This window comes from Oryctolagus cuniculus, chromosome 12, assembly GCF_964237555.1.
Source record: "Oryctolagus cuniculus chromosome 12, mOryCun1.1, whole genome shotgun sequence".
NCBI lineage: Eukaryota > Metazoa > Chordata > Mammalia > Lagomorpha > Leporidae > Oryctolagus > Oryctolagus cuniculus.
The window spans coordinates 104,852,181-104,878,917 of NC_091443.1; the positions used below are offsets into that span (position 1 = coordinate 104,852,181).

Consider the following 26,737-nt stretch of genomic DNA (forward strand, 5'->3'; position numbering starts at 1 on the left):
ACCCCTGCAGGGAGGAGCTGGGTGAACGCAGAGAGAACGCAGAGAGTGCGCGTCGGCTACGCCGCTGCTCATGGGCTCGGCAGCCGGGGCCACGTGTTTGACGTCAGAACTCAGCACCCACATCTGCAGACGGGGAGCAGTGGTGCCGGTCTCGCCAGGGTGCAGGGTTAAATGAGGTATCTGAGTGAGACAGAAATCCCAGCACAACTCAGGCAGGGATGGCCAACTGCACTCACTCCACTCACTCGTTCAGTTCCATTTCAACAACGGTGGCGTTGAGGCCAATGCAGGAGAAGCCCCTCCGCGGCCTTGAGGAGGCTCTGCCTGGTAGGGGCCCAGGAATGCACACGAGGCAGGGGAGAGCCACCCACAGGTGAGAAGGCGGCAGAGGGAGGGAATACACGAGCTGGGTCTTGACGAGCAGGTAGGAGTTCTCTGTGCAAAGGCACTGGACGCGTCTGCTGCACCTGCTCAGTGGGACTGCAGGTGGCATCTGGCTTCACACAGCGCAGGGCCCTCGCAGGGCCTCTACCCTGGCTGGACTTGGCAAGTCTGTCTGGTGGCCTGCTCCTTCCTGAGCCCGCACCCCGGTGCCAGGCCCCCTGGCCGAGCCACCACCCGCGGCCTGTGCAGTGACTCTCAGCGTGCGGGGCCACGGCCTCTGTCCCGGCCAGGGTCCTGCCTACTCCATCACTTGTTTCTGTCGCCTCCCTGGCAGTTCCATTCAAATCCCACAGCTCAGAGGCTTCCACACCGGGGTCGGGGTCAGGGTCAGGGACGGGGCCCCCAGCATAGCCCAGCTGACCGCGGGCAGAAATTCATCAGATCTACAGGAAGTGACCTGACGAAGGCAATACGGAAGGCCCGTGTTTGGGGCAGGCGACGGCGAAGCCTGACACCTGCCAGCTCTTGCGAGATTCAGCCCAGCTACCAACCCTATCAGTGAGAAAGAGGGGACCACGGGAGTGCAGGGCTGCGTAAGAAGGCACACAACAAAGGTGTTCCCGTGCTGTGTCACAGCTGTCATCGTGGTGCTAATGTCCTAAGCCAGAGGGGCGGAGAAGACAGGGAGAGGGGTCAGGAGGGGCTGGGGGCCATGGCTGCCGGCAGGAACAGCAGAGCCGGTCCTGGAGCGGGCAGGGAGTTCTCCGTTCTGCAGGACAAGGTAGGGGGAGGTGGGGGGGGGGGAGAAAGAGGAGTGCAGGTGGACTGCAGGAGCGGGTACCGCTGTGCAGAGAAAGCAGAGGCAGCACCTAACCCTGTGGCTGAGCTGAGGGGACAGGACGTCCTCCCAAAGCCACGTGGGCCACCGTCCACAGCCCCGGAGGAGATGGGTCCCCCCAGCTACGGCCAGCCACGCCCAGGAGCTCTAAGCCAGGCCACGGAAGCAGAGACGGCGGGAGAGGAGGCAGGAGGGACACGGAGCAGGCTGCGGGGCAGGGGCTGCCAGCGAGAGCCCGGCTTTTGGTTTGGATGCTGGTGCCCAGGAACTCCCCGCACAGGAAAAAAAGCCGCGATTGTTGGTACAGGCGGCATCTGAAGGAGACACATGTCCCTGCAGGTCACGAGCTGAACACCAGGTGGAGCAAGAGAGCGCGGCTGGAGGTGCCAGGTGCTGTGGCACTGCTCAGCCCGTGGGCTGCTCACTTCCCTCGCCTCTCCTCCTACCCTCAAGGAGTAGAGAACACACTGCACTCTCCAGTGGACAAGAGGGCACAGTGGTTAGGAGAACGGGGCCCAGAGCCCAGTGGCCTGGGTTCACACCCCGACTGCCCCTTCCCTGCCCGTGTGATGCTGGCCTCAGTTCCTGCATTGGACGCCGGGGCCGAGAGCAGCGTCTGCCCTGTGGGAGACACCAGCGCACTGCAAGGGAAGCACGTGGAGGTGGGTCTGGCCCACAGAAGCCTCGTGCAGGTCCTAGTGCAGGTCCACTGGGCACCTGGGACGAGAAGGCAGAGAGATGACCACTGGCCATGGAGGCATCTGTGCCCAAGTCCCCAGGGCTTCTACCATCACCAACATCCCCCTGCCATCTCGTCTCTTCCTTCCTTTCTCCAAACCCAAGCTGCCTCTGATGGCTTCCCTCGGCCCCCAGCACCGCGGTCCTGATGCGCCACAGGGACGCTGGACACAGCAGCACTGGAGCCCTGGGCCCACAGCCCGGTGACCTCCAGCAGGGTCATCGCCTTCTGCTCTGCAAAGCCAGGGCTTCGAGGCATCACCATGGGCCTCTGGCAACCACCAGATGCACTGCGGCTGGGCCCCAGGAGCACAAGCACCATGAAACTGCAGCTAGGGAGGGTGTGATGAGAAGCAGGAGCCGGGGCCGTGGCTTCCGAGCCATCCTGAGCTCCGTCCTCCTCCAGATAGGCTTTCGTTGAATAATTCACGGCAGCGCCGACTGAGCCTCGGCCCCCAGCACCTCCGCAGGGCCTGAATTACTGGCCCCCAAGAATGTCAGGTCCTAAGCCTTGGACCCAGTTTGGGAGATGTGATTTCAGCTTTTCCAACGCCCTCCCGTGTGTGCCACACGGGGGAGGTAGAAGGAGACAAGACAGAACACAGAGCAGGAGAACAGGTGCCCTGGTGGCAGAGAATATGGGGGGCCCTGAGCTGCAAGAGGCAAGGAACAGGGCCTCCTGGGAGCCTGGAGAGGACACAGCCCTGCTGACGCCAATGCCGATGCCAACGCTGACACTCACCGGGAGTCCAGACTCCCAAATGTCCTGTAAGGAATGCGGGAGTATAAGCCTCTGTGCTGGAAGCCAGAAGGTTCATGGTAATCAGTTACCGCGGCAGCCACGGGAGACTGAGGGAGCCTGCGGTGTTCCCAGGGAACCTGGTGTGCGCACACGGGTGGCCAGAACTGCGGGTCCTGAGCGAGCTGACAGCAGGGAGGACGTAGGTGGACTGGCTCGGAGCAAGCAGACCAAGCAGTGCCGTGGGAGACTGAGAGCCCACAGTGTTAGCAGGGAACCTGGCGGGTGACCAGAACTGCGGGTCCTGAGCGAGCTGACAGCAGGGAGGATGAAGGCGACTGGCTCGGAGCAAGCAGACCAAGCGGTGGCCGGGTTGCGCCCGGGATGGGTCCCAGGGTCTGTGAGCCAAGGAGCAAGGCGGCTCCTTTTCAGCACAGGGGCCATGTGGTAGGAACAGGGCAGAATCAGACGGGAGAAGGAGCTGAGCCTGAGAGAGGCAGCCTGGAGCCACGAGAAAGAAGAGCAGCTGGGGAGGCAACGGTGTGGCTCGGCCTGCAGCACCACGAGCGGGACCAGAGTTCAGGCCGTGCACGAGGCTGGCTGCACACAGAGGGCACCCGCACTTAGGAGCACACCCAGCAGGCTGGGCTGGGGAAACCCGCCCAAGACCCCAGCCCAGGGAGCGGGGGGTCAGAAGTGCTGAGACGGGTCAGGGAGGGAGGGTGACAGCATGTGTGACAGCTGCGGGGCCCCCTCGGTCCCGGGATGCTTCTGAGGCCAGGGCAGGCACCCATGAGGCGCCCACTTCATGCAGGGACCCCGGCAGGAGGCGTCAGCGATGACGATGGGGACGATGGCCACTGGCTCCACCCACCCACAGGGACGCACGCGCTTTCCTGGGTGCCCTAGGCTCCAGCAGAGGCCGGCTGCAAGGCACTGCCGGGCTGGAGGACCAGGTGCTGGGAGGCTTTGGGCCCCCGCGCCTTCATCTCCCACATAGAAACCGTGCCCGTGTGTGGGGAGCAACTCGGACTAGACTGTTACTGGAATTAAGACTTATTCTATGCATCTGCTCTCCCACAATATGGCGCTGGGAGAGGAGCAAACAGCTTCTACGCAGCTGCCTCTCGCCAACTTGAGTGATGACCTGCAGGAGCTGAACCTGCTCCTGATTGGAGGAGAGCAGCATACTCGGCGTGTGGGTAGCAGAGTTGGGATTGGTGGAAGAGGACTATAAAGGAGGAGAGAGACAACATGCACCAGGAACACCTAAGGAACATCTGAGCAGCCCCCGAGAGAGCCGGCCGGCGGTGTGCCGCTCCCCCGCAGAAGTGGGGAAAGTGGCAGGGGGAACCGCCCTTCCAAGGAGGTGGAAGGGACAGTAGCCAACCCGGGAAGAACCAGCAGCAAACCCGGGGAGGGCCGAGCAGACAAAAGAACAGCGCAGGGTCCTGTGTCGTTCCTCCATGAAGAGGGGGAGCGACACATGTGGGTCTCAGGGCAGGTGTACAAGACATCTACTGGAGGAGCAAACGGCTGGCAGGGTCTGCCTTCTGCCATCTAAGCCCATTTTAAAGATGAAGAAACTGAGGTGCCAGAAGGCCAAACGGCAGGAGGCCCAGCTGGGCTGGGCAGGTGTTTGGGCAGTGCCAGGGCTGGAGTCTTGGCTCTGCCCCTGCCCCTGCCCAGCTCCCTGTTAACGTGCACCCTGGCACCCTGGGAGGCAGCAGGTGACAGCTCCAGTGCTAGGGCCACATGGGAAACCGGATGGAGTCCCCAGCTCCTGCCTTCAGCTTGGGATCTCTCTCTTTCCTGGTTTGTCTCTTTTCAAATAAGATAACACAGCTAAGCACGTGTGCAGGGCAGAATGTGTGGGGAACAGGCGGCTGACACTGACTCCAACACCTGCCCGGAGCCCAGCTGCAGGTGGGCAGAGAGTTTTCCGGGAGACCTGGGGCCAGAAAGCTGCCCCTTATCTCCTGGAGAAGGGGGCAACACAGGTCTCCCGTATCACAGGATCTGGGCGCCGGGTGCAGCCCGCGCTCCCAACGATGCAGGCAAGGACGGGTCGCGGGGGCCGGGTTGGGGGCCTCACCTGTCAGGGTGACTTCGTCGCCGTCCAGCAGGAATGTCCTGGTCTGCCCTTGGCCCAGCTCAATGGGCTTTGTGCCCCTCCAGGACAGCTCCAGCAGGGAGCCGAAGCTCTCGGGCTCCTGCACAGTAGGGGCCGGGGTGGGGGTAGGGGTCACTGAGCGTGCAGAGTCCCCACCGCCAGGGGTCCAGGCCCCTCCTTGCTCCCGTGGCTGCCCGCCCACAGGGGAGAGCTAACCCTAAGCCCTCAGGGTCATGCACCACCCCCAGTCCGTGACTCTGCCCCAGGCTCACAGGCATGGGTGACAGGGGCAGGGCCGCAGCCGCGCAGCCACCTCACTGCTGAGGCTGCTGCCCCATGAGGTCAGGCTGGTCCCGTTAGCTCTGAACCACCCCTCTGCACCAAGGGGTGGACAGCGTCATGAGGGAGGCAGAGGGGGAGACATGGCCACCCCTGGGGACACCAGGCCTGCTACTCACCGGGCCACTGATGGTTCCGGAAGCCACCAGGTCCCCCGGGCGCAGGTTGCAGCCATTGACAGAGTGGTGCGTGAGCTGCTGCAGCATCGTCCAGTACATGTGCTGGGGCAGGGGGCACACCGGGTCGGGAGCTGCAGAGCTAGCCGGGCCCACGCCAGGGCCCGCACCAGCTCCGCCCTCAGCTGCCTGGAGCCCGTCCCACAGCCTCCTCCAACAAGCACCCCTGGGAGCTATGAGATGTCACACGGCTGCACCCCGATCTGCGAATGCCTCCTGGGTCCACGGCGGAGTCCCCTTCTCGGTGAACAACGGCCTCACTCACACCCCACACCCCACACCCCAGGCCTGGGCAAGCGAATGAATGACTGAAGCACAGTGTCAGAGCAGACCAAGGGGAGGAGGTCGGGGGAGAGGGGCCGAGGCACCACAGGCCACAGGGCTGTCACAGGCAGGGCGCACCTGCCCGTCCACGGCCACCGTGGCTCAGAGCTGCCGCTCCTGCGGCTGCCCCCGTGCCTCCTCAGAGACCCCTAATGCTTCTGGCTAGCCTCAGGGGACCCAGGGTGACGGTAAACCAGGAATGCACTGGTTCAGAGGCTCTGCAGGCAGTCAACAAACACGGACAGGACCAGCCAAGACTACCACCTGCAATGGCTAAAACGAGACGGCAGACGCCACCGGGTGCTGACAAGGTCCGAGTGGAAGTGGTGCCACCACTCTGGACAAGCACTCAGAAGTACCCCTGGGCAGAGTGGGCATGGGAGGCCGTCGGGAAGCTCACACAAAATGTGGACAATGAAACGCTACGCACGGATTTCAACCTCTTTTTAAAAGATTCATTTTATTTGAAAGACAGAGTTGTAGAGTGAGAGGGAGAGAAAAAGAGAGAGAGGTCTTCCATCCACAGTTTCATTCTCCAAATGGCCACAATAGCCAGGTCTGGGCCAGACCCAAGCCAGGAGCCAGGAGTTTCTTTTGGGTCTCCCATGTGGGTGCAGGGGCCCAAGGACTTGGGCCATCCTCCACTGCTTTCCCAGGCCACAGCAGAGAGCTGGATAGGAAGAGGAGTAGCCAGGACTTGAACCGGCGTCCATGCGGGATGCTGGCACTGCAGGCGGTGGCTTTACTAGCTATGCTACAGAACTGGCCCTCCCTTTAATCCCATTTTTCTATGAAATCTTTGATGTCGCCTCGTCAGCCAGTGAGTCCGCTCCTGGGTGCACCACTGGCGCATGTGTGCTGTGATGGTCAGTGGCTTGGGGAGTGCCCCAAAACCGGAATCAACCAAATGCCCTTCCGTGGCAGAACGGACGCACCAGCCGTGGAACACGGCCACAGTGATCAGGATGATGGTGGTGGGAAAACAAGCTCCCCGGGCAAATCTCGCAAACACTCACAGAGCGATGACCAAGAGGCCAGGCAGAAAAGTGACCGGCAGGCACGAGGGACGGAGTCACAGAGGTCAGGGAGTGATGCAGCCCCGAGAAATCCCGGGCACAGCTGAGCTGAGGGGCCAGAAATTTCCCGTTGTTGATCGGGCACCGGTTGCACAAGGATGTTCATTTTGTGAAAGTCCCTCAAGCCATGCACTTTCAACTCGTGTGTTATCTACATGTGTGATGCTTCCATTGAAAGTTTATTTAAAATATTGAGCCAGGGGGCTGGTGTTATGGCGTAGTGGGTAAAGCCACAGCCTGTAATGCCATCATTCCATATGGGCACCTGTTCGAGTCCTGGCTGCTCCACTTCTGATCCAGCTCTCTGCTACAGCCTGGGAGAGCAGCAGAGGATGGCCCAAGTGCTTGGGCCCCTGCACCCACGTGGGAGACCTGGATGAAGCTCCTGGCTTCCGCTTGGCCCAGCCCTGGCCATTGCAGCCATTTGGGGTAGTGACCCAGCAGATGGAAAACCTCTCTCTCTCTCTCTCTCTCTCTCTCTCTCTCTCTTTCTCTCTCTCCCCTTGTCTCTCTGTAACAATGCCTTTCAACTATAATAAATGAAATCTTTTTGAAAATAAATAAAACAAAGTCTTAAGCCACTGTCATCAGGCCGGCCCCTGGCAGGGCAGGAGGACCCAAGGACAAGACCCTTGCAGGAACACCGACAGTTCCCACTGGCCACTGGCCACGCCCCTGCAGCTTCCATCTCGAGACAACTGTGCAACCTCGAGGCCACTTGTGGACGGGGATGGGGAGCTCCAGGCCCACAGGCGGACCTGTCACCACCTCTCCTGCTGCTGCCAGGGACGGACAGACCTTCCGCCCCGGTGAGCTCCCGAGAGGCTGCACGCCCGCTCCAAGGCTTACCTTAAAGTTGGACCTGCAAATGGTGGCTGCCTGGCTCATATTTTCTCCTGTTGGAGAGAAAAGAACAACAGCATTGCTGAAGACTTGGTTGCATCCATCAGGGAGCGGAAATAAAAAACACACCTTGCAAGCGTTCTGTGGCCTAAGCCTCCCGTTGTTCAGCAAATCTGATTTCATTTAAGGGTCGGTGGAACAATAAGTTCACGGGATCAGAACTGGGAGACCTCCACGGAGACGCGCTGATCCAGGGGTGCGAAAGCCACGCACACAGCCTCCACTTCCTCTTCCCGCACCCACCGTGGACGGTGTGCTGGGATCGGGCAGGTGCTCCCTCTGAGTCCAGAGTCAGCCTCAGGATCCTTCTTAACACAAGGCTCCTGGCAGCCCCCGACAACTGGCGCTAGTGTGCCAGCTGCTCCCCCCAGAGGCCGCCGGCTAAGGCCATCCAGGTGGCCCCCTGCGGGGATAAGCAATCTCCTCCCACAGCACTTAGTCAACATCCACTGTGTGCAAGGCCCCAGGCTCTCGCTACTCCACCGCTGAACAGCACGGATGCTTAGAAAGTTCTTCCACTTACTCAAAACCCAGCTCCCCCCCCCCCCCCGGGCTCCCAGGTGGAGAACAGGTGCGGTCCTCAGCCGCCTGCTGCCCTTCCCCCAACCTGCCACCCAGATCCCCACGCGGATCACAACGGGAACTTCAGCACCGCGTCTCTGCACACTGTGCTCTCTCAGTCACCTTGTCCCTTGGCCAGCAGTGCACCTCTGGGCAGAAGGAAGAAACCCCGGGATGAAAACAAGGCAGAAGTGGACTCCAGGGGCCAGCGCTGTGGCGTGGAGGGTTAAGCTGCCACGTGCCATGCCAGCATCCCATACAGGGAATGACTCGTGTCCAGGCTGCTCCACTTCCGATCCAGCTCCCAGCTAATGGCCTGGGAAAGCAGCGGAAGATGGCCCAAGTGCTAGGGCCCTGCTACTCATGTGGGAGACCCAGAAGCAGCTCCTGGCTTCTGGCTTCGGCTGGCCCAGCCCTGGCTGCTGCAGCCATTTGGGGAGTAAACTAGCGGACAGAAGCTCTCTGTCTCTGTCTCTGTCACTCTAACTACGAGCCTAGAAGTTAGGATTCTCGGGTTTAATCCCGGTCTTGCCATACCAGCTAAGCGACTTGGGAGAACCCTTTGTCCCCACCCACCCACGCCCCAAGCCTCAGTTTCCCTTTGGCACAGGAAGAAGCAGGGCTACAGCAGCCCTGTCGCTCCCTCCGACTCAAACTTGCTCCCTTCTGGGCAACGCTGAGCCTCCTGCCGGTAGGGCAGCTCCACACAGAGCCGGGGCCCTGGGACCGGTGGGGAGAGAGACAGAGCCGAGGCTGGCGCAGGCAGCCAGGCGGGACAGAGGGCCAGGGGAGGAGACCTACCCAGAGCGCAGCCACCGTGCAGATGCGCCCTGGCTCCTGATGCTCCCCGGGACAGGCACTGTTCCAGATTTTTCCATGAGCTGATGTGCTCGGCGCCCATGATGCCACGAGGCCGACGCCACGGCTACTCAATTTCTCAGACAAGAAGCCAGGGGCGCTTCGGCACGGCAGCCTCGTTCTCACGGGTGCAGGGGATGCAGGCCCAGTGTCTGCGGTGGGGCTGGGTGTGCGGGCTCGGTACGGCCCCAGTGGGCAGAGCCACGGCCCCCAGGGGCAAGGAAGGCTCTCAGACACGGACACGCAGCCCTGCCGTGCAGAAGGTCACTGTGGGATGTGAGCAGGGCCAGGAGGAGCCGGGGCAGGCGTTGCAGAGGGGATCACAATGGAGGACGAGGCCCCAGGCCCTGTGCTCTCTGCCCTAAGAGCTGGGAGCTCAGGGACAGAGCTCATGTCACACGGGAGCACAGGCGTCCTCCCATCCTCTCCAAGAGCCCCACCCCGGCTCCTGGCGCTGGCAGCCCCTGCCCCCACCACCCACCAAAGCTTCCAAGCCATCCAGGTGAAGGTACTGGGCCCACGTGCCAAGCCCCTGGGCACACCTGCTCACCCCACGTACCGCCTGTCATGGCACTGGGCCACACACCCCTACATAACCCCTGGGCACACCTGCTCACCCCACGTACCACCTGCCATGGCGCTGGGCCACACACACCCACAGAGCCCCTGGGCACACCTGCCCACTCCACGTATCACCTGCCATGGCACTGGGCCACACCCACAGAGCCCCTGGGCATACCTGCCCACCCCACGTACCACCTGCCATGGCACTGGGCCACACCCACAGAGCCCCTGGGCACACCTGCCCACTCCACGTACCACCTGCCATGGCACTGGGCCACACACCCCTACATAACCCCTGGGCACACCTGCTCACCCCACATACCACCTGCCATGGCACTGGGCCACACACCCCTACATAACCCCTGGGCACACCTGCTCACCCCACATACCACCTGCCATGGCACTGGGCTACACACACCCACAGAGCCCCTGGGCACACCTGCCCACCCCACGTACCACCTGCCATGGCACTGGGCCACACCCACAGAGCCCCTGGGCACACCTGCCCACCCCAATACCACCTGCCATGGTGCTGGGCCACACCCACAGAGCCCCTGGGCATACCTGCCCACCCCACGTACCACCTGCCATGGCACTGGGCTACACACACCCACAGAGCCCCTGGGCACACCTGCCCACCCCACGTACCACCTGCCATGGCACTGGGCCACACCCACAGAGCCCCTGGGCACACCTGCCCACCCCAATACCACCTGCCATGGTGCTGGGCCACACCCACAGAGCCCCTGGGCACACCTGCCCACCCCACGTACCACCTGCCATGGCACTGGGCCACACCCACAGAGCCCCTGGGCATACCTGCCCACCCCACGTACCACCTGCCATGGCACTGGGCCACACCCACAGAGCCCCTGGGCATACCTGCTCACCCCACGTACCACCTGTCATGGCGCAGAGCCCCATGCACCCACTGAGCCCCTGGGCACACCTGCTCACCCCACATACCTTTCAGAGCAACAAAGAGATTGATGTCAAACGTGTAGGGCTGGTCATGGCGGAGGTACGGCAGGGGCCTGGGGTCCTGGGAGGGCAGCACACAGCACGGGGGCCTCAGACTAGGCGCCCCCAGCACCTGCCTCCCTGCCCAGGGACCCCAGGCGGCAGGAGCCTCTTGTGTCCAGGAACCTCGCTCCACGCCCCTGGACACTGTGCCCCGCCCCCCTTGGGACAGTGGGGGTAGGGGGAGCCTGGCCAGGCTACAGGAAGAGTTGAGGGAGGGGCATCAACAGGTTAAAGGTCACAAACTAGAGGTGGGGAACACAGCGAGAGGGGCAGCTGGTGGCCTCCCAGGGGGCAGAGGACCAGGCCCCATCTGGTGCGGGAGCCAGCTCAGGGGCAGCCGGGACAGCCAGGCTGGGAGGCCTGCACTTTGGCCCAAAGCAGCGCCCTCCCAAAGCGTGCCACCTGAGTCCCCAGTGGGACGTGAGCTCTGGGGGTGCTCTCCGTAGTGAGAGGCTGGTGGGCAGTAGGGGTACAAAGCCCCTCATCTCAATGCAGCTCTAACCTGGGGGCTGCTCTAGAGAAAAGCTCCGTGAAGGCGGGGTGGGGGCTGTGCACACACGGGGCGTGGGAAGGCTGGTGGGGAGGCAGGCAGGGCGGCCCCCAATTACGAAGGCGGAGCTGGACGAAGCAGGGCGACGCAGTAGAAGATGAACAGAGTGGGCTGCCTGCAGGGCACGGGGCGGGCGCCCCTCTGTGGCTCCCTCAGGACTGTGCCTGCGGGCTCCTGCACCAGGCGCGCTTACCTGCTCCGGGTTAGGCACGGCAAAGGGCAGGAGGGCGTCCATGGGCACCACCCACGGGGAGATGGTGGTTCCAAAACTCTTGCCGAGGAACGGCCCCAGGGGCACGTACTCCCACTGCTGAATGTCTCGGGCTGTGGAAGAAGGGCAGGCTCCAGGGTCTCCCAAGAACGGCCGGGCTCCCACCCCAGGCTCCCGCCTGGCCTCGACACCCAGCACAGCCTCCTGCATGGAACCCTGCACCAGCCTGGCTGCCCGGGACCAGGGGGCCAAGAGCACCCAGTGGCAAGGACAGAAGTCCTGGAGGGCGATGTGCCAGGTGACAGCAAAGAGGGGGACGGCCAAGGGTGGCCAGGGTGGCCCCAGGAAGGGGCCGGCAGCTCAGCCTTCAAGGCAGGAGGGCACCTCCCGGGGCGTCCGGCACTTCCTCTTGTCCTGCACCAGCACTGGGGCTGGGCTGCTTCGCTTCAAATCTTAGCAACAGGAATTTCTCGGGGCCTCACCTGCATCGTGGGCGTGACAGTACCGCCAGTACCTGTAGGGGGCAGCAGCAGGGCACGTGCGGGCCGGGGGGTTGTGGGGGTGTCAAGCCCAGGCCCGACACACAGTAAGGGCTTGGAGCTCTGAGCTGTGACGCCCGCCGTGTCCCCGGGCAGCAGCCAAGGGCGCAGCAGCTCAGGAGGGGTGAGGTGTGTAGAGCCAGCAGGGCTCGCATTCCCAGCCAGGACACCCAGGCAGCTGCAGCGTCAGTGTCCCCATCCCCCCACCCCGCACCACCGAGCGCGACCCCCAGGGACGTACCGCTCCAGTCATTCATGAGGACCATGCCGAAAATGTGCTCGTGGGCCTTGGAGATGGGGATGGGCTCTCCCAGTCTGTTCCCGGGGCCTACGAAGAAAGCCTAGCAAAGGAGAGGGAGCTGATCAGAGCCAGGGCTGCTTGATGCCCCAGCTCACCTGCCGCCCAGGGAGCCAGGGGCGGCCAGCCCGGCACCAGGACTGCCTCGGGAGCCTGCAGGAGTCCGGGTCTTTAAGACATACTTTCTATCTTTCTGTTTGATAGCTCCCATCAATCAGTTCCTTCCTCAAAGGTCCACTACAGCCGGGAAGGGGCTAAGGTCAAGGCCAGGAGCCAGAAACTCAATCTAGGTCTCCCGCTGAGTAGCAGGGACCCAGGCTGAGCCATCAGCTGCTGCTGCCTCCCAGGGCGCGCATGAGGAAGCTGGAGGCAGGAGCCGGAGGTGCCCGGATGTGGGTTGTGGGGAGCAGGCCACTGTTCCTACGTCACAAAGTGTTCCCAAGGGGTCGGGTGAGCAGTGTGCAGCAGCCGGCCAGGGCCCAGCCAAGGGCCTACCCAGGCCCTGCTCACAGCCCTCCAAGAGCACCACAGCACCTCCCCCTCCTCCCTCTAGCACCTTCCATGTCACTCTGCTCTTTCCCTTTCACCCCCCCCCCCCCCACACACACACACACTTGGCATTGAAAGATTTGACAGCAACTGAGGCTGGCACAAAATGAAAAGACCAGGGTTGGTCTTTGTGTCTCCCTCATGCCGCAAAGAGGGCCTGGCGGGTACACCTCCCGCCGCACCTGTCACCCCGCTGACCTGGAAGCTAAGTCTGCACCTCTGTGTTGCACCTGCTCACTGGAGATTCCCGCCACCCTCAAGGCCAGGCCACCTGTGCCCAGTGCCCACAATTGTTCTTCTACTCGCTAACTTCCGGCCCTGGAACAGGGCCAAGCTCGGGGAAGCCTCTGCCTGCAGAGACCCCCATTCTCCTAGGGACAGGACCCCAGCATGGTGACTGCTGGCCAGACCACCCCTGCATCTCACATGGCACCTTCACTGGGGCAGTGGGTGCAGAGGGTGGCAGGGATGTCCTGGGACCCAGAGCTGAGATAGTCATGCCGAAAGCCTGCAACAAAGGCCGCTCCCCCTGCCCGCCTGCACTCCCCTCACTGGGCACAGCCCTGCCACTGCTCATCTGACCACCCAGAGGGTGTGAAGACACTGTCCGCTGCCCCGAGCACTCCCTTCTCCAGTGCAGCCCCTCCCTTCCACTGCCTTCCTGGTCCCCTCACCCAGGAGGCTGCTCAGAGCCCAGTGTGCCTCTTAAAAACGGAACTTAAAAGGGACCGGTGATGCGGCGTTGGGGGTTAAGTCGTTGTTTGTGAGATCAGCATCCTTATGAGTGCCGGTTCAAGTCCCAGCCGCTCCACTTCCGATCCAGCTCCCTGGTAAATGGGCCTGGAAAAGCAGTGGAAGATGGCCCAAGTACTTAGGCCCCTGCACCCATGTGGGAGACCTGGATGGAGTTCTGAGCTCCTGGCTTCAGCCTGGACCAGCCTGGGTTATTGTGGCTATTTGGGGAGTGAACCAACAGATGGAAGATCTCTCCCTCTCTGTGTGTGTAACTGTAGCTTCCAAATTAAAAAAAAAAAATTTTTTTTAAAAAGAGAGGTCCTTGGGGTAACACAGCCGAGTACATCGACATCCACACCCTGGCTGCGACATGGCACTGTGGCTGTGCAGGCTGGCACCATGCAGAGGCCGAGTGAGCAGCATTCAGAGCCTCTGTGTTATTTCTTATCTATGTGATGACGTCAAAACAAAAAGCTTAACGTGGAGTGCGTACCTGGTACGGCTGTGAAGACGTCATCTGGCATGCCCACATCCCACATCAGAATGCGGAGTTCCGGCCCCGGCTCCGCTCCGTCCAGCTTCCTGCTAACATGCGCCCTGGGAGGCAGGAGGTGACGGCTCAAGTGTCCAGGTCCCTGCCACCCACATGGGAGAGCACGATGAGTTCTGGGCTCCTGGCCTCGGCCTGGTTCCGCCCCATCTGCTGCAGGCCTTTGGGGGATGAACCAGTGGTTGGATGAGCTCTTTGTATCTGTCTCCATGTCTCTGACTTTCCAATAAGATGAAAAACATTTTTAATTTAAAAAAAAGTGTAATTAATAAACACACACACACAGCCTTGAAATGACCGTGGTTCCGGGGCTGTGCAGGCCTAGCCATGCGTGCGATGGCGCACACGGTAGATTCTCGCCACAGACACTGACTCAGCAAATACCGACCCTCGGCCTGCAGGAGAGATGCACGGTGTGGCTCTCTGAGGCTCTGGGCACTGACAAATATGCAATGCATAACCTTGTTTTGCGTGTTCCTTTTCAGAGACATCTTTCACTTACAGAAGGGCTTCAACAAACTCATGGAAATTACCTTTTAATTCCATTTGCCCATGAAGCTTTTTTTATTAAAAAAAATTATTTATGTGAAAGACAAAGAGACAGAGATCTTCCCTCCACGGGCTCACTCCCGAAATAGCAGCAACGGCCAGATCTGGGCCAGGCCGAAGCCAGGAGCTCCATCCAGGTCTCCCCCATGGGTGGCAGGGGCCCTTGTACTCGGGTCACCTGCTGCGGCTTTCCTGGGCACATTGGCAGGGAGCTGGATCAGAAACACAGCAGCCAGGACTTGGAGTGACACAGGGACACCAGTGTGGTGAGCCGTGGCTCCACCCACAGCACCACGACACCAGCCCCCGCTTACACGGCTGACCTATTAACACTGCACTCTAGGCCGACTGCAGGATTTAACTAAGCCAATCCACACATGCAAGGGGACTTCCGAGAGTTTACAGCCAAAAGGAATTAAAAGGCAAAGTTTATTTTGGTACAAAAATTTAAAAAAGTGGAAACCCATGAAGTTTTTTCGTAATAAACATTTCCTATAAACTTTCCCAGACTTTCTGGCACTTAGGAACAGCCAAAAGCATTTCAGCAATGGGGGCCATGTTATAAACAGCACAACCACCCCCACAAAAAGCCCCAGGATGTGAAGAACACAGCACTGAACAGACCCTAAAAGGACACGCGTGTCAGAATGGACACACGTGTCAACATGGCCGGCTGCTGACTCCACGCTTCACTGTTCCGCACGTGCAGACACAGGATCTGCATGTGACGACCACCCGTGCTTCCGACGGCCGGCTGCGGACGAGCCATCAGCTCGGCGCGGGGCGCAGCCCTGCCGGGAAGACCTCCGCGGAGGCTCAGCTTACCATTTCCAGCTCTATGTCCAGGCGTTTGCTGGCGCCGTACACAGGAGGCTGGGCTGGAACAACACCAGACACGAGAGGCTGCCGTAAGGGCCCGGCCGGCGAGCTCACGGCAGGTGCCGAGGGCTGGGCAGGACTGGGCGCTGGGAGCACTTACTGTTGTCAGGTCGCATTTGCCCCACGGGCCTGCGGATTGGGGTGCCAGACACCACGACGGAGGACGCACGGCCGTGGTAACCCACTGGTAAGTGCAACCTGATAATAAGAGGGGAGAGGGGGCTGGGCATCAAAGACACTTCCTGGCATAAAACAAATGTTTTAGGAGCTGGCACTGTGGCACAGCAGGCTAAGCCAATGCTTGCAGTGCCGGCATCCCAAATGAGAGCTGGTTCAAGTCCCGGCGGCTCCACTTCCAATCCAGCTCCCTGCTAATGTCCCTGGGAAGGTAGTGGAGGATGGCCCAAGTGCCCGGGGCCCCTGCACCCATGTGGGACGGAGTTCCAGGCACCTGGCTTCAGCCTGGCCCAGATCTGCCCTTTATGGCCATTTGGAGAGTTGAGGCAACAGATAGAAGGTATCTCTGCCCGGCCCCCCATCCCAACTGCAACTCTGCCTTTCAAATAGAAAATAATCTTAAAAAAAAAAAGTCCAACTTTTTAAAGCCAGGAGTGAAAAGAGTTGACATAGGTGCAGGTTCCAGAGTCAAGCAGCTCTCCTGAGGGTCCGGGGGTGGATGAAGAGACAAACGATAGAGCGTGCTGGGTCACACGATGGAAGACTGGGAAAGGGAGGGAATTCTGATACATTGCTCCCCACGGCTGAACTCAGGACACCGCACTAAGGGAGAGCAGCCAGACACAAGACAGATGTCGCAGGACGCCACTGACGAGGGTCCTGCCGTCGTCACAGACACAGACACAGAAAGGAGGTCGGGGGCAGCCGGGGGGACAGAAGGGGCAGGGACTGACTCGTGGGGACGGCAGACACAGCGTCCTGGAGCGGGGCGGTGGCGACAGGTGCACAAGGGTGGGAGTCTTCTCACTGGCTGCTGTGAGTTGAACACCAAGCCCGCCGCGGGCTCCCCATCCATCTCCCTCTCGGTGTCCCCTCTACAAGGACCCATGTGACAGCATCATCGGCCAGCACCAGGCCCTGTGAGTGCCCCTGGGCTGGGGTCACACAGCAGGAACGGGGGTCTCTGTGATTCACACCAAGTTCCGCTGTGCCCTCTGCACCCGCCCTGCACCGAGCACAGTTGGACCCAAGGAACACAGCACCTGCAGCTGGGCAGACGATTTGCCCAGTGCCACCAAGTCAGAGACCGTGAGAGATTGTGAAGGAGGAAGTCTCCCCCCACCCCCAGAGCAGACGACACCAGGAGCGGGTTCTCCTGACCGCGGCCACAGTCGCCCAGGGACGCTGGGCTGCAGGGCCCCTCGTGTGACATGGTCCACAGACCACCTCCTGCATGCTTCGAGCCCCCTCCACATCACTTCTGATCCCCAAGATGGCGCCAAGGCCCTACACGGAGCCATTATTCTGGGAGTCAGACAAGACAAGGACCCCTGCACGTGTTCAGAAACGCAGGACCCCTACCCACATCACACACAAAGGAGGCGCCAGATGGATTAAAGACCCGAACGTCCTGAGCCAGGCCGTGTTCCCCACACGCTTTCAATGTTGCTGGTTGAAGCTGTGGATGGGGAACTGCGGACGGAGGGCTGACTGACAGCACAGGTGCGGCGTGATGACCGGAGCACGCTGAGAACCACAGGGAGGTGGCAATACCGCACGACCAGCAGAAACCAGTAGCTGTCTGAGACCAGGGGCTAAGTCACACGCTCTGGGGGACTCCGTGGTAGCTTGCCAGTACCTATGGCCATGTCCCAACCCCCAGAAAACGTGGCGGTGAGTGGGCTGCGGGGGGGTCGTCACAGATATGATGAAGGAACTCTCAGATGACATCATCCTGGGAGCTGGCGTCGTGGCCTAGCGGATACAGCCGCTGCCTGCGATGCCAGCATCCGGTACGAGCGCCATTTGTGTCCCGGGTGCTCCACATCCGACCCCATTCCCTGCAAATGCGCTTGGGAAAGCAGCAGAGGATGGCCCGAGTGCTTGGGCCCCTGCACCCACGTGGGAGACCCGGAAGAAGCTCCTGGCTCCTGGCTCACCTGGCTTAGCCTTGGCCATTGCGGCAATCTGAGTAGTAAGAGAGAGAGACAGAAAGAGATCTTCCATCCACTGGTTCACTCCCCAAAGGGCCGCAATGACGAGGGCTGAGCCAGGCCAAGGCCAAGAGCTAGGAGCTTCTTCCGAGTCTCCCACGTGGGTGCAGGGGCCCAAGCACTTGGACCATCTTCTGCTGCTTTCCCATGCACATTAGCAGGGAGCTGGATCGGAAGTGGAGCAGCCAGGAAATGAGACGGTGCCTAAATGGGATGCTGGCATCACAGGCAGTGGCTAAACCCGCTGCACCACATGCTGGGCCCAGCAGGCTGATTTTTAAGTTGGTCATTTTGTACGGGCCACAAGTGATGTTATAAATAACCAAATGGCTGTGGCAGAAAAATGGTTCCCTATGCCTGATCCAGATGGACCTAAATTCAATGTGCCCCTAGAAGAGACCAAGGAGAAGATGGAGAAGAGGAGACAGAAGCACAGGCTGGAGTGCCGTAGCCGCCAGAGATAGAGCTACCAGAAGTTCAAGGCGGCAAGGAAACACAGTGCCTCCTAGGAGCTGACGATGGGACCTAGCCCTGCCAACACCTCGATTCCACACTGAGGGCCTCCAGGACCCTGAGAAAGAACAGGTGTCCCGAGACGCCCTGTCTGCAGTACTTGTTAGCACAGCTCCAGGAAGTGAACACAGACCCCTACCTCACACTGCACACCAGTTCCAGATGGGTTAAGAACCTCAATGTACAGAATGGTGGTTAGAAGGACCAGGAGAAAACATAAGTGGTATTTTCAAATTCTGGGAGCAGGAGAAAGCCTCTCTTTTTTTTTTTTTTTTTTTTTTTTTTTTTTGACAGGCAGAGTTAGACAGTGAGAGAGAGAGACAGGAAGAGAGGTCTTCCTTCCATTGGTTCACCCCCCAAAGGGCTGCTACGGCTGGCGCGCTGCGCCAATCCGCAGCCAGGAGCCAGGTGTTTCCTCCTGGTCTCCCATGCGGGTGCAGGGCCGAAGCACGTGGGCCATCCTCCACTGCACTCCCGGGCCACAGCAGAGAGCTGGACTGGAAGAGGAGCAGCCAGGATAGAACCGGCGCCCCAACCGGGACTAGAACCTGGGGTGCTGGCGCGCAGGTGGAGGATTAGCCTAGTGAGCCGCAGAGCCGGCCGAGAAAGCCTCTCTAAACACGGCACAAGAATGAATGCCGTAGAGAGAACTGACAACAGGTGATACTTCTTACAAATGTAAAAGTCCACATCAAGAAAGCAAATAAAGTCAAAAAGATAACACACAGGAAGAAAATATTTGCAATGCATTGCAACAAAGGGTCAATTTCTATTGCTTGTAAAACACTCAAACTGGCAGGAAAGAAGTGACTGCACAGGGAAATTGGCACAGAGTATGCAAGAATATAGGAGAGGCAGAAAGTTCACGGAGAAATAGAATCCAAACGGACGCTTATGGAGGTCGGCACCGCGGCGCAGCAGGTTGGTGTCCTGGCTGCTCCTCTTCCAATCCAGCTTCCCTGCTAACGCCCTTTGGCCACTGGAGTCCTGGCCCCCAGGCGGCAGCCCGCACCCTGGGGGATGCACAGTCCACTTGGGTCTCACCACCACGGACCGTAGAATAGAAATGCTGTGGGTGTCCGGGACCGGAGTCTCTGCCTACCTTAAGTGACAGCCTCGAGACCTTCCCTGCCTTGGGACCGCCTCTCTCTCGCCTTCTTCCTTCTTCCTCTTGGTTCTCACACAGCCTCCCCCTGTGGGCTTGGCCTCTCTAAGGTGCCCAGGCCTCGGTGTCCAGGTGGCCCTCAGGGCCCGGGAGCCATCGCTCCCACAGGACAAGGCAGAACAAAGTGCACGGCCTGCAGCTGAGGTTCTCAGCCCTAGTCCAGCCTCCGGCCTCGTTTTCCCTCCTGTAAGCTGGGCTCAGAATCGGGCGGCTCAGGTCCAAGACGTGAACGCAATGGACTGCATATGGAGGAACAGGAGGTACCAGGCACACCTGAACATTCTCATTCAGGACAGCGCAGGGTTTAAAACGTGTCAAGGTTAACCAGAGTCATGGCCGATTCTCACAAACTAAAGAACGCAGAAGGTTGGCAGCGTCTCAGGGGATGTAATCCCCACCCCTTTTCTAAGGGGTGCCTAAGGTACCCACCCCAGGACCCCACCCCAGGGCCAGAGTCCACGGACCAGAGGCTGAGACCTGAGATGGCAACTCCACGCGAGGTCATTCCGGCCTTTCCTCCCCGGTTCCCCCGGGACCCAGCGGGGAAACCCGGCAGCTGCTGGGGCCCACGGGCAGCTGCAGGGCAGACAGACGCGGTGGCCGTGGTCCAGGCGTCAGGTGCGGGACCTACCAATTGGGCATCAGCGCGTTCTCCTGGCCCCTGAACATGATGCCGACGTTGGTGGCATGCTGTCGCGAGGAATAGAAGTCCGTGTAGTCTCCTGCAGAGGGCAGACCGGAAACGCCATCCGGGACCCCGTGAGGGCTGGGGCCGGGACCGCCCTGCCCACCACCCCGCGGCCTGCGTGGACTCCGGGGAGCGAACCAGCGGATGGAAGATCTCAATCTCTCTATATATATGACTTTGCCTTTCAAATAAATAAATCTTAAAAAAAAAAAAAAAAATAGGAAGGTGCCAAGGCTTTCTGAACATGCGGTGGGATCCAAGCAGGAAGTGGCTGACACCACGCCCCTTCCCCAGTCTCCCATTTCCACCGCCAGTTGCTCCTGAGACCCCCGCGACCCCCGCCTTCGCTGAAGCTGTGCCTGAGTCCTCCCTTACCTCTGCGTGCTCCAAGCCCGGCAGCCTCCCCCAGGAAGCCCTCCCCAGTCTCTCTGGCAGGATCCTCCCCTCCCCCACCCCAGCTTCCCCTCAGTGGCTGTCTCCTGGGGTGTCCCTTCCCATGGGCATTGTGGCCACGGGTATGCACATCTTTGCTATACCGTGGCCATTCAGGGCCAGCCTCAGCCCAGCCCTCACTCTGCGTGACCCTCCCTCGGTGCCACAAACACGGCCTCCCACGCCGCAGGTGCTCACTCGTTGCCCACTGATTACAACGAACAGTGGGGTCATTTGCCAGCGGTGGGCCGGCTCCTGTCCGCTCTCCCAGTGGAGAGTGAATTGCTAGAATCTGCAGGGTAAGCCGGTCAGGACTGCCTGCCTGTTCAGTTTCCAAAACAGAGAGCTGGGCACCGCAGTTCAGGGGCAGATAGATATAGGGGAGGATGAGAGAAAGGAGAGGCGGTGGGTGGGCTGAGCAAGACGGTGGCTCGTCTGAGCCTTCGATGCTACTTAGCACCAAATAACAGCACAGGAATAGGAGAAGGGTTTTCAAAAGACTAGAACCATGGGGCCAGTGTGAGTGCAGCGGGCTAAGCAGCTGTCTGCGGCACCAGCATCCCATGAGTGACGGTTTGAGTCCTGGCTGCTCCACTTCCGATCCAGCTCCCTGCTACCGTTCTCGGGAAGTCAGCAAAGGATGGCCCAAGTGACTGGGCCTCTGCACCCACGTGGGAGACCCAGATGGAGTTCCAGGCTCCTGGCTTTGGCCTGGCCCAACCTTGGCTGTTGCAATCACTTGGAGAATAAACCAGTGGTTGGAAGCTCACTCTCTCTCTCTCTCTCCCTCTCATGTTGCCTTTCAAATAAATAAAAATAAAACAAAAATAAAGATACAGAACAAAAGCAACAAAGTAACAGCACAGGAGGGAGGGCAGGTGATCAGGCCCTGCCCTGCCCTGCCCTCCACACAGCCTTTTGCAAAGAGCTGCAGAAGGGACAACCAACCCTCAGCACAGGGGCCCAGGCCCGTCCACACGCAAAGCCTCCTCCTGACTGCGGGCCGGGGCCAGGGTGCCCAGCCAGCCTCTGTGCGGCGGGCGGTGAGCCTCCCAGCAACGCCAGCTTCCCCATGGCAACCCCAGCCGGCAGTCCGGCCAAGTGCACACGCTGCAGCCCTTCCTGGGCCTCTGGCCTCCTTCCTCAGAGCTGCTGACTCATGCTGGAGCCCAAAGCACTTGTCCCCACAGCCCCCAGGAGAGGAGCGGCCCCCAGGGAGCAGCGAGGGCTTCATCACAAACTCGAGCAGGGGTGTCGGCCCCTAACCGGCCTCCAGACGCAGCCTGAGCCAAAGCCAGGCCTAGGGACTGAGAGCTGTCAGGGACGGGGAGGGGGAAACTGGCCCAGGGCCCCTCCTGTGTCCTCTCTACTGGGACGTGGGGACAGAAGCCCAGGCCAGCCTGCTTGGCCTGCTGAGCTGCTTGTCCCGGGTCAGCAAAGAGACTACACTCACCTATGGTGGCTGGCAGGTGCATCGTGGCAACAGCCTGAGAGGTGAAGGCACTGAAACACAGAACCAGGGGCTTCAAGGTCAAGCAAGCAGCAAAGAGGGGTCCCAGCTCTGGTCATCCCCACTCCGCCACCCCCACCCGCCGCAGGATCCATGCAGACCATCCCCGGAACACTGCCTACCAGCTCCAGTGGGCACCTCCAGGCCAGACCCGGGCATGGCCGGCCCGGGCCCCACAGGGAGGACGTCTGACCACTAAACCCAAAAGGCCCCATCTCTGCCCCTGGGGTACAGTAGAGCCCAGTGAGGGCTGGCTGATGCTGATGGGGAACGGCTGAGTGACAGGGTGGCCCAGGGGCTGGCCTGACTCTAGCACCAGCAGCAGGCAATCCCAGGGCCTCACCCCTATCCAGCCCCTGCCCAGGGCCCTCCCACCCACATGCAGCCCGGCAGGGGCTGGATAGGGGTGAGCTGACTCGCCCAGGCCAAGGCCAAGGCAGCACCGCCCACCACCCAGTCCTCGTCTGCCCCGCGTGTCTGCTCCCTCGCACCCCTTACCGCGCCCGCAGCTCCTGGTCGTCTCTGAGCCTGGCGTGGCCAGCAGACAGCAAGTTTTGCAGCAGCGCTCTCGCCTCCTTCCAGGCAGCCTGGCCCAGGCCCATGAAGCTGTTGAGAGTTGGCTAGGACCGAGACATGGAGAGAGGCCATCACATGCCGGGTACAGCCACAGGGTACCCCCTGAGCCTCTGCCCCTGTCCAAACTCATGGGCACCGGTTTGAGTCCCGGCTGCTCCACTTCTGATCCTGCTTCTTTCTAGTGGCCTGGGAAAACAACGGACGATGGCTCAAGTGCTTGGGCCCTGTAACCTGAGACCTGAATGAAGCTCCTGGCTTTGACCTGGCCGAGCACTGGCCATTGTGGCTATCTGGGGACTGACCTAGTGGATGGAAGACCTCTCTCTCTGTCTCTCTCTCTCAATGCATCTATAACAGGCTGCTGTTGAAGTTGACAATGTTGTATGGCCTGTAAATGACATAGTAAATAACCAAATGGCCCTTGGTAGAAAACTTCCAAGCCCTTCTTAAGCTAAGCCAGGGTCCCGCAGCCAGGGGCATGGGAGGAGTGGCACTGGTGGAGCTAGGAGCCGGCTTTGGCTCTAACACTTCCAGGGAGAATCAGGTCTTGTTCCAGACGCTCGGGTCCCCGCCCACCTAGTGAGGATTCTGATTCCTATGCTAGAGGGGTCCCCGGAAGGACTGACGGGGAGTACCCTCCTACAGCACCTGGCACACAGGAGGCTCTCCATAGATCCCAGGGCCCTCCCAACACCAGCGGGAAGACGCCCGTCAGCCAAGCTGACCACTGACAGGGAAGGGAATTCACGACCATCGCACGAGTCCATGGACAGTGGCCCCTTGGAATCCGCAGGTGCTCAGGTCCCTTCTGTAAACAGGATAATGCTTGTAGGGCAGCTAAGCACACCCTCCAGGGTTTGGTAAGCCACGCCTCCATGGCTGCTAATGTCCCACCCTTGCAAACCTTCGAGTGCTGTTACACTGTATTGCTTGGGGAATAATGGCAAGGAATAAAGTCTGCACCTGCTTGGTGCGGACACAACCTTTTTGAGCCTGTAGGAGGTAGACAGGGGATATGGAGGGCGGTGCTACTTGAGGCTACAGGGCTGGGCTCCTGGCCGGCCCATCTGCTGGGGCCACCCAGGCAATGAACAGGCAGAGGCTGAAAGAGCTGAAAGAGACAGAGGCCCAGGGTGCAGACACAGACGCGGGAACGCACCCAGAGGGGAGAAGCCAGCCCCCAAGGGCACCCCCGGCTAGCCTGTCTGTCCCAGCTTCACACATGTAGAGCCCTGGAGACCTCACATGGAGGCAAGGAGTGTGTCCCTGGTGGCATCTGCAGGGTGTGCCACCGAGATCGGGGTCAGCCCCCATCACCCACCTCATCGAAGACATCCTGGTGTTGGGAGAGGACAGGCCCTGTGAAGAGGTGCTTGATGGCACTCAGGTCCAGGATCTGGTCGCCGATAGCCACGCCAATCCGGGGTCTGGGCTGGGAGGAGACGGCATGGTCAGCAGGGGAAAGCCTTGGGCGGGCAAAGCTCATTTGCACAAAGCTGGACGGGTCCCCCAGAGATGTCCCTTTACAGAGAGGCTCCTGAGGAACCCTCTCCGACCCCGGCTCCCCGGTGCCACCGCCGCTTCCAGATCCCAGAGGAGAGGGAACCTGTGTTAGCAGAATGGGAACCGAATAATCCGCCTCGGAGCGGGGAGGCACAGGCAGGCTGGTCCAAGCCCCTTCTCAAGTCACAGAATGTTCCCCAGGCCTGGCTTCGATGCCTCCAGTGATGGGGAGCTCACTACCTCTCCTGGCAGCTGGAATACTTTCCAGGTTCAACCCAGGCCTTTGCTTGCTAAGTGCTCCGCACACAGGGCTGGGGGCAGGTGGCTTGGAAGAGGCCATGTTGCTGGCTCACATGGAGGGGAGTTCAGGTTCCCTTAGAGCTGCGAGACGTCAGACTGCCCGGGACACGCAGGGAAGTGACCCTCTGCAATGTAAAACGCCAGCCCAGCTCCGGCCCGTCAGAAGCTGTAAATATTTCGCAAAGGGTGCTCTTTGGCCTCCAACCCTGAGCCTTGCTCATCCACAGGGACCCGGAGGGCTGGCTGTGGGCCACTCCACCCTCACCCCCTACAGTGCTGTGCAAACCAGCTCCCCACTCTCCTGGCCCACCCGCTGAGCCACCCCAGGCCCAGGGAACTTCCAGGTAGGGTTACCGGCGGCGCCGATCCCCCGTGGCTCCTCCCCCGCACAGGCTCTCTTCATACATGTCCCATCCCGGGACCGGGCACAGACCAGACCCTCAGCGGACCCTGAGGCCCCTGGCAGAGCCGAGCCGCTCAGTCCCAGCCCCACTGCCAACTCGCTGGGCCTCAGCTGTGGATCCGAGCGGACTGTCCACTCGGAGGATGGGTGTGGCCGACCCTGGTCCCCACTCCCAGCTGGAGGCCAAAAGGAGCCACTGCCGGCCAGGGCAGCCCAGGAGATGTAGTGACAGCATGGCTGCCTGTGTCCTCAGCTGCGCACACAAAGGCTGAAGTGGTGGGATAAGCTACAGCCCCGCGCTCCACGCTGTGGCCCGAGCACCTGGACGAGTGGTCTGGGAGGCCGACTGCCTCAGCTCTGGCCTGGACGGTTACCCTCCTCCAGGGCTAACCTAGGAGGGCTCCCAGTTGCTGAGTCCTTCACCACGGCACGGACGCCCTTGGAAAAGGCCCTGGTCCCCTGCGGGCTCCGGTCCTCCTGTGGCTCGCTTTCAGTGAGTCTGCTTTATAACACCTGGTGCGTGTGATACAAAGGCAGGCCTGACCCAACCCCCAGCCCACGAGGAGGGGAAGGGGTGAGGCTGGGAGGCTGAGGCAGGGGAAGCCCAGCCCCCAACCTGCCCCCACCCAGGGCACGCCTGTTACTGTCTGAACCTCAGTTTCCTCGCCTGGTAAGTGGGGGCAATGACACACGGCAGGTTCCTTCTGAGAATTCAGAGGGGCATCTGCCAATCACACAGCACCAGAGCACACACAGGTGGACGCCCCTCTGGGTGTGGCTGGAGGTGGTGACCCCAGCCGAGCTGCACAAGGCGCTCACGTGCAGGATTTGCAGGGGACACCTGTCCGAGAGGCTGACATTGAAGCCGAGCCCTTAAGAGTGAGAAGAGACCAGGATGTAGGAAGTAGAAGGAAGTGTCCCATGTGGCAGGACCAACACGCACTAAGGCCCTGGGGTAGGACACTGTTCAGAGCAGAGGCTGGTGGGGAGAGGCAGGGCAGAGCCCGGTGCCTTAACAGGGCTCTGAGCAAATCAGCTCTCCCGCCCAGGAGCAGCCAGAGATGGGGGAAGGGGGTTCATCTCCAGTAACATCCTAACACGGAAGCTCCGGCCACGGGCCAGGCTCCCCTGGAATGCTGGTCCTGGCGGGGGCGGCCCTGCCCCCACACCCGTCTCTGTCTCATGGGTCTGGGCTCCTGGTGTGGCCAGGGCAGAGTGTCCCGGGAGGGCAGGGGGAGGCTCCAGGGCTGGAAAGCTGGTTGGCCAACACACAGGTTAAGGTGTACTGGGCCTCCGGGGTCAGGCCCTCTCTGCTGTGTCCTTGCAACATCTGGGGAGGCCTGCCGGTTGCGAAACCACAAGCAGACCGAGGCGGCCTGCCCGGACCGACCCACGGCAGCTCCCCGGGGCGGCTGGGACCCGACTTGGCACACATGCCCTGAACACTGCTGGGCGCAGGCAGAGGCTGCGAAACGTGCGGCGTCCCTTCACGCGCACTGTCCGGATAGCGCAGGCGGGCGCTGAGCCGAGGGGAGCTGCGCGCCGAGGTGGCTCCCGCTCGCCAGACCCGCAGACCCGCGCCCACGCGCACCCCCACGCGCGCGCCGGCCCAGCCCCCGCGCCCCGCCGCCGCCGCTCACGTGGCTGGGGGTGGAGAAGACGCCGTAGGGCAGGTTTTGGATGGGGAAGTCGGACTCCGGGGCCACCGGGATGAACGACATCGCGGCGAGCGCGGCGCGGCCGGCAGGACTGGACGCGGACGCGGCGGGAGCGCCCCGGCACGGACTCGGCCCCCTACCCCCGGGCCCGCCCCCTCACGCCCGCTCCCCGCCCCCGGGGCGCTTCCGGGTGTCGCAACACTGACCGGGGAGGCTCCCGCCCGCCGTCCGGTCCTGCGGGGAACGCTCCGCCCCCTCCCCGGCCCCGCCCTCATATTTTCCGCTCCTATCCGTGAGCGTCCTCTCCACTCCCCGTTGCCCC

General features: G+C 61.1%; 1 protein-coding gene across 2 annotated transcripts in view; it reads right to left on the reverse strand.

The window, feature by feature from the left end:
• FAH (fumarylacetoacetate hydrolase) overlaps positions 1–26,737 on the reverse strand; it is a 28,764-nt gene that overhangs the window by 575 nt on the left and 1,452 nt on the right. The window contains exons 1-13 of one of the 2 annotated variants that reach the window (XM_051834225.2): positions 26,398–26,650; positions 23,873–23,983; positions 22,474–22,595; positions 21,919–21,968; positions 19,977–20,067; positions 15,597–15,694; positions 15,443–15,495; positions 12,178–12,277; positions 11,380–11,510; positions 10,580–10,655; positions 7,577–7,623; positions 5,271–5,372; positions 4,795–4,912 (exon numbers count right to left, since the gene is read on the reverse strand). In XM_051834225.2, the coding sequence (XP_051690185.1) occupies positions 4,795–4,912; positions 5,271–5,372; positions 7,577–7,623; positions 10,580–10,655; positions 11,380–11,510; positions 12,178–12,277; positions 15,443–15,495; positions 15,597–15,694; positions 19,977–20,067; positions 21,919–21,968; positions 22,474–22,595; positions 23,873–23,983; positions 26,398–26,478 (1,180 nt within the window). In that variant the 5' untranslated portion in view covers positions 26,479–26,650. Of the gene's footprint in view, positions 1–4,794; positions 4,913–5,270; positions 5,373–7,576; positions 7,624–10,579; positions 10,656–11,379; positions 11,511–12,177; positions 12,278–15,442; positions 15,496–15,596; positions 15,695–19,976; positions 20,068–21,918; positions 21,969–22,473; positions 22,596–23,872; positions 23,984–26,397; positions 26,651–26,737 lie in introns of those variants that run through there. The other variant, XM_051834227.2, reaches the window with a different exon arrangement.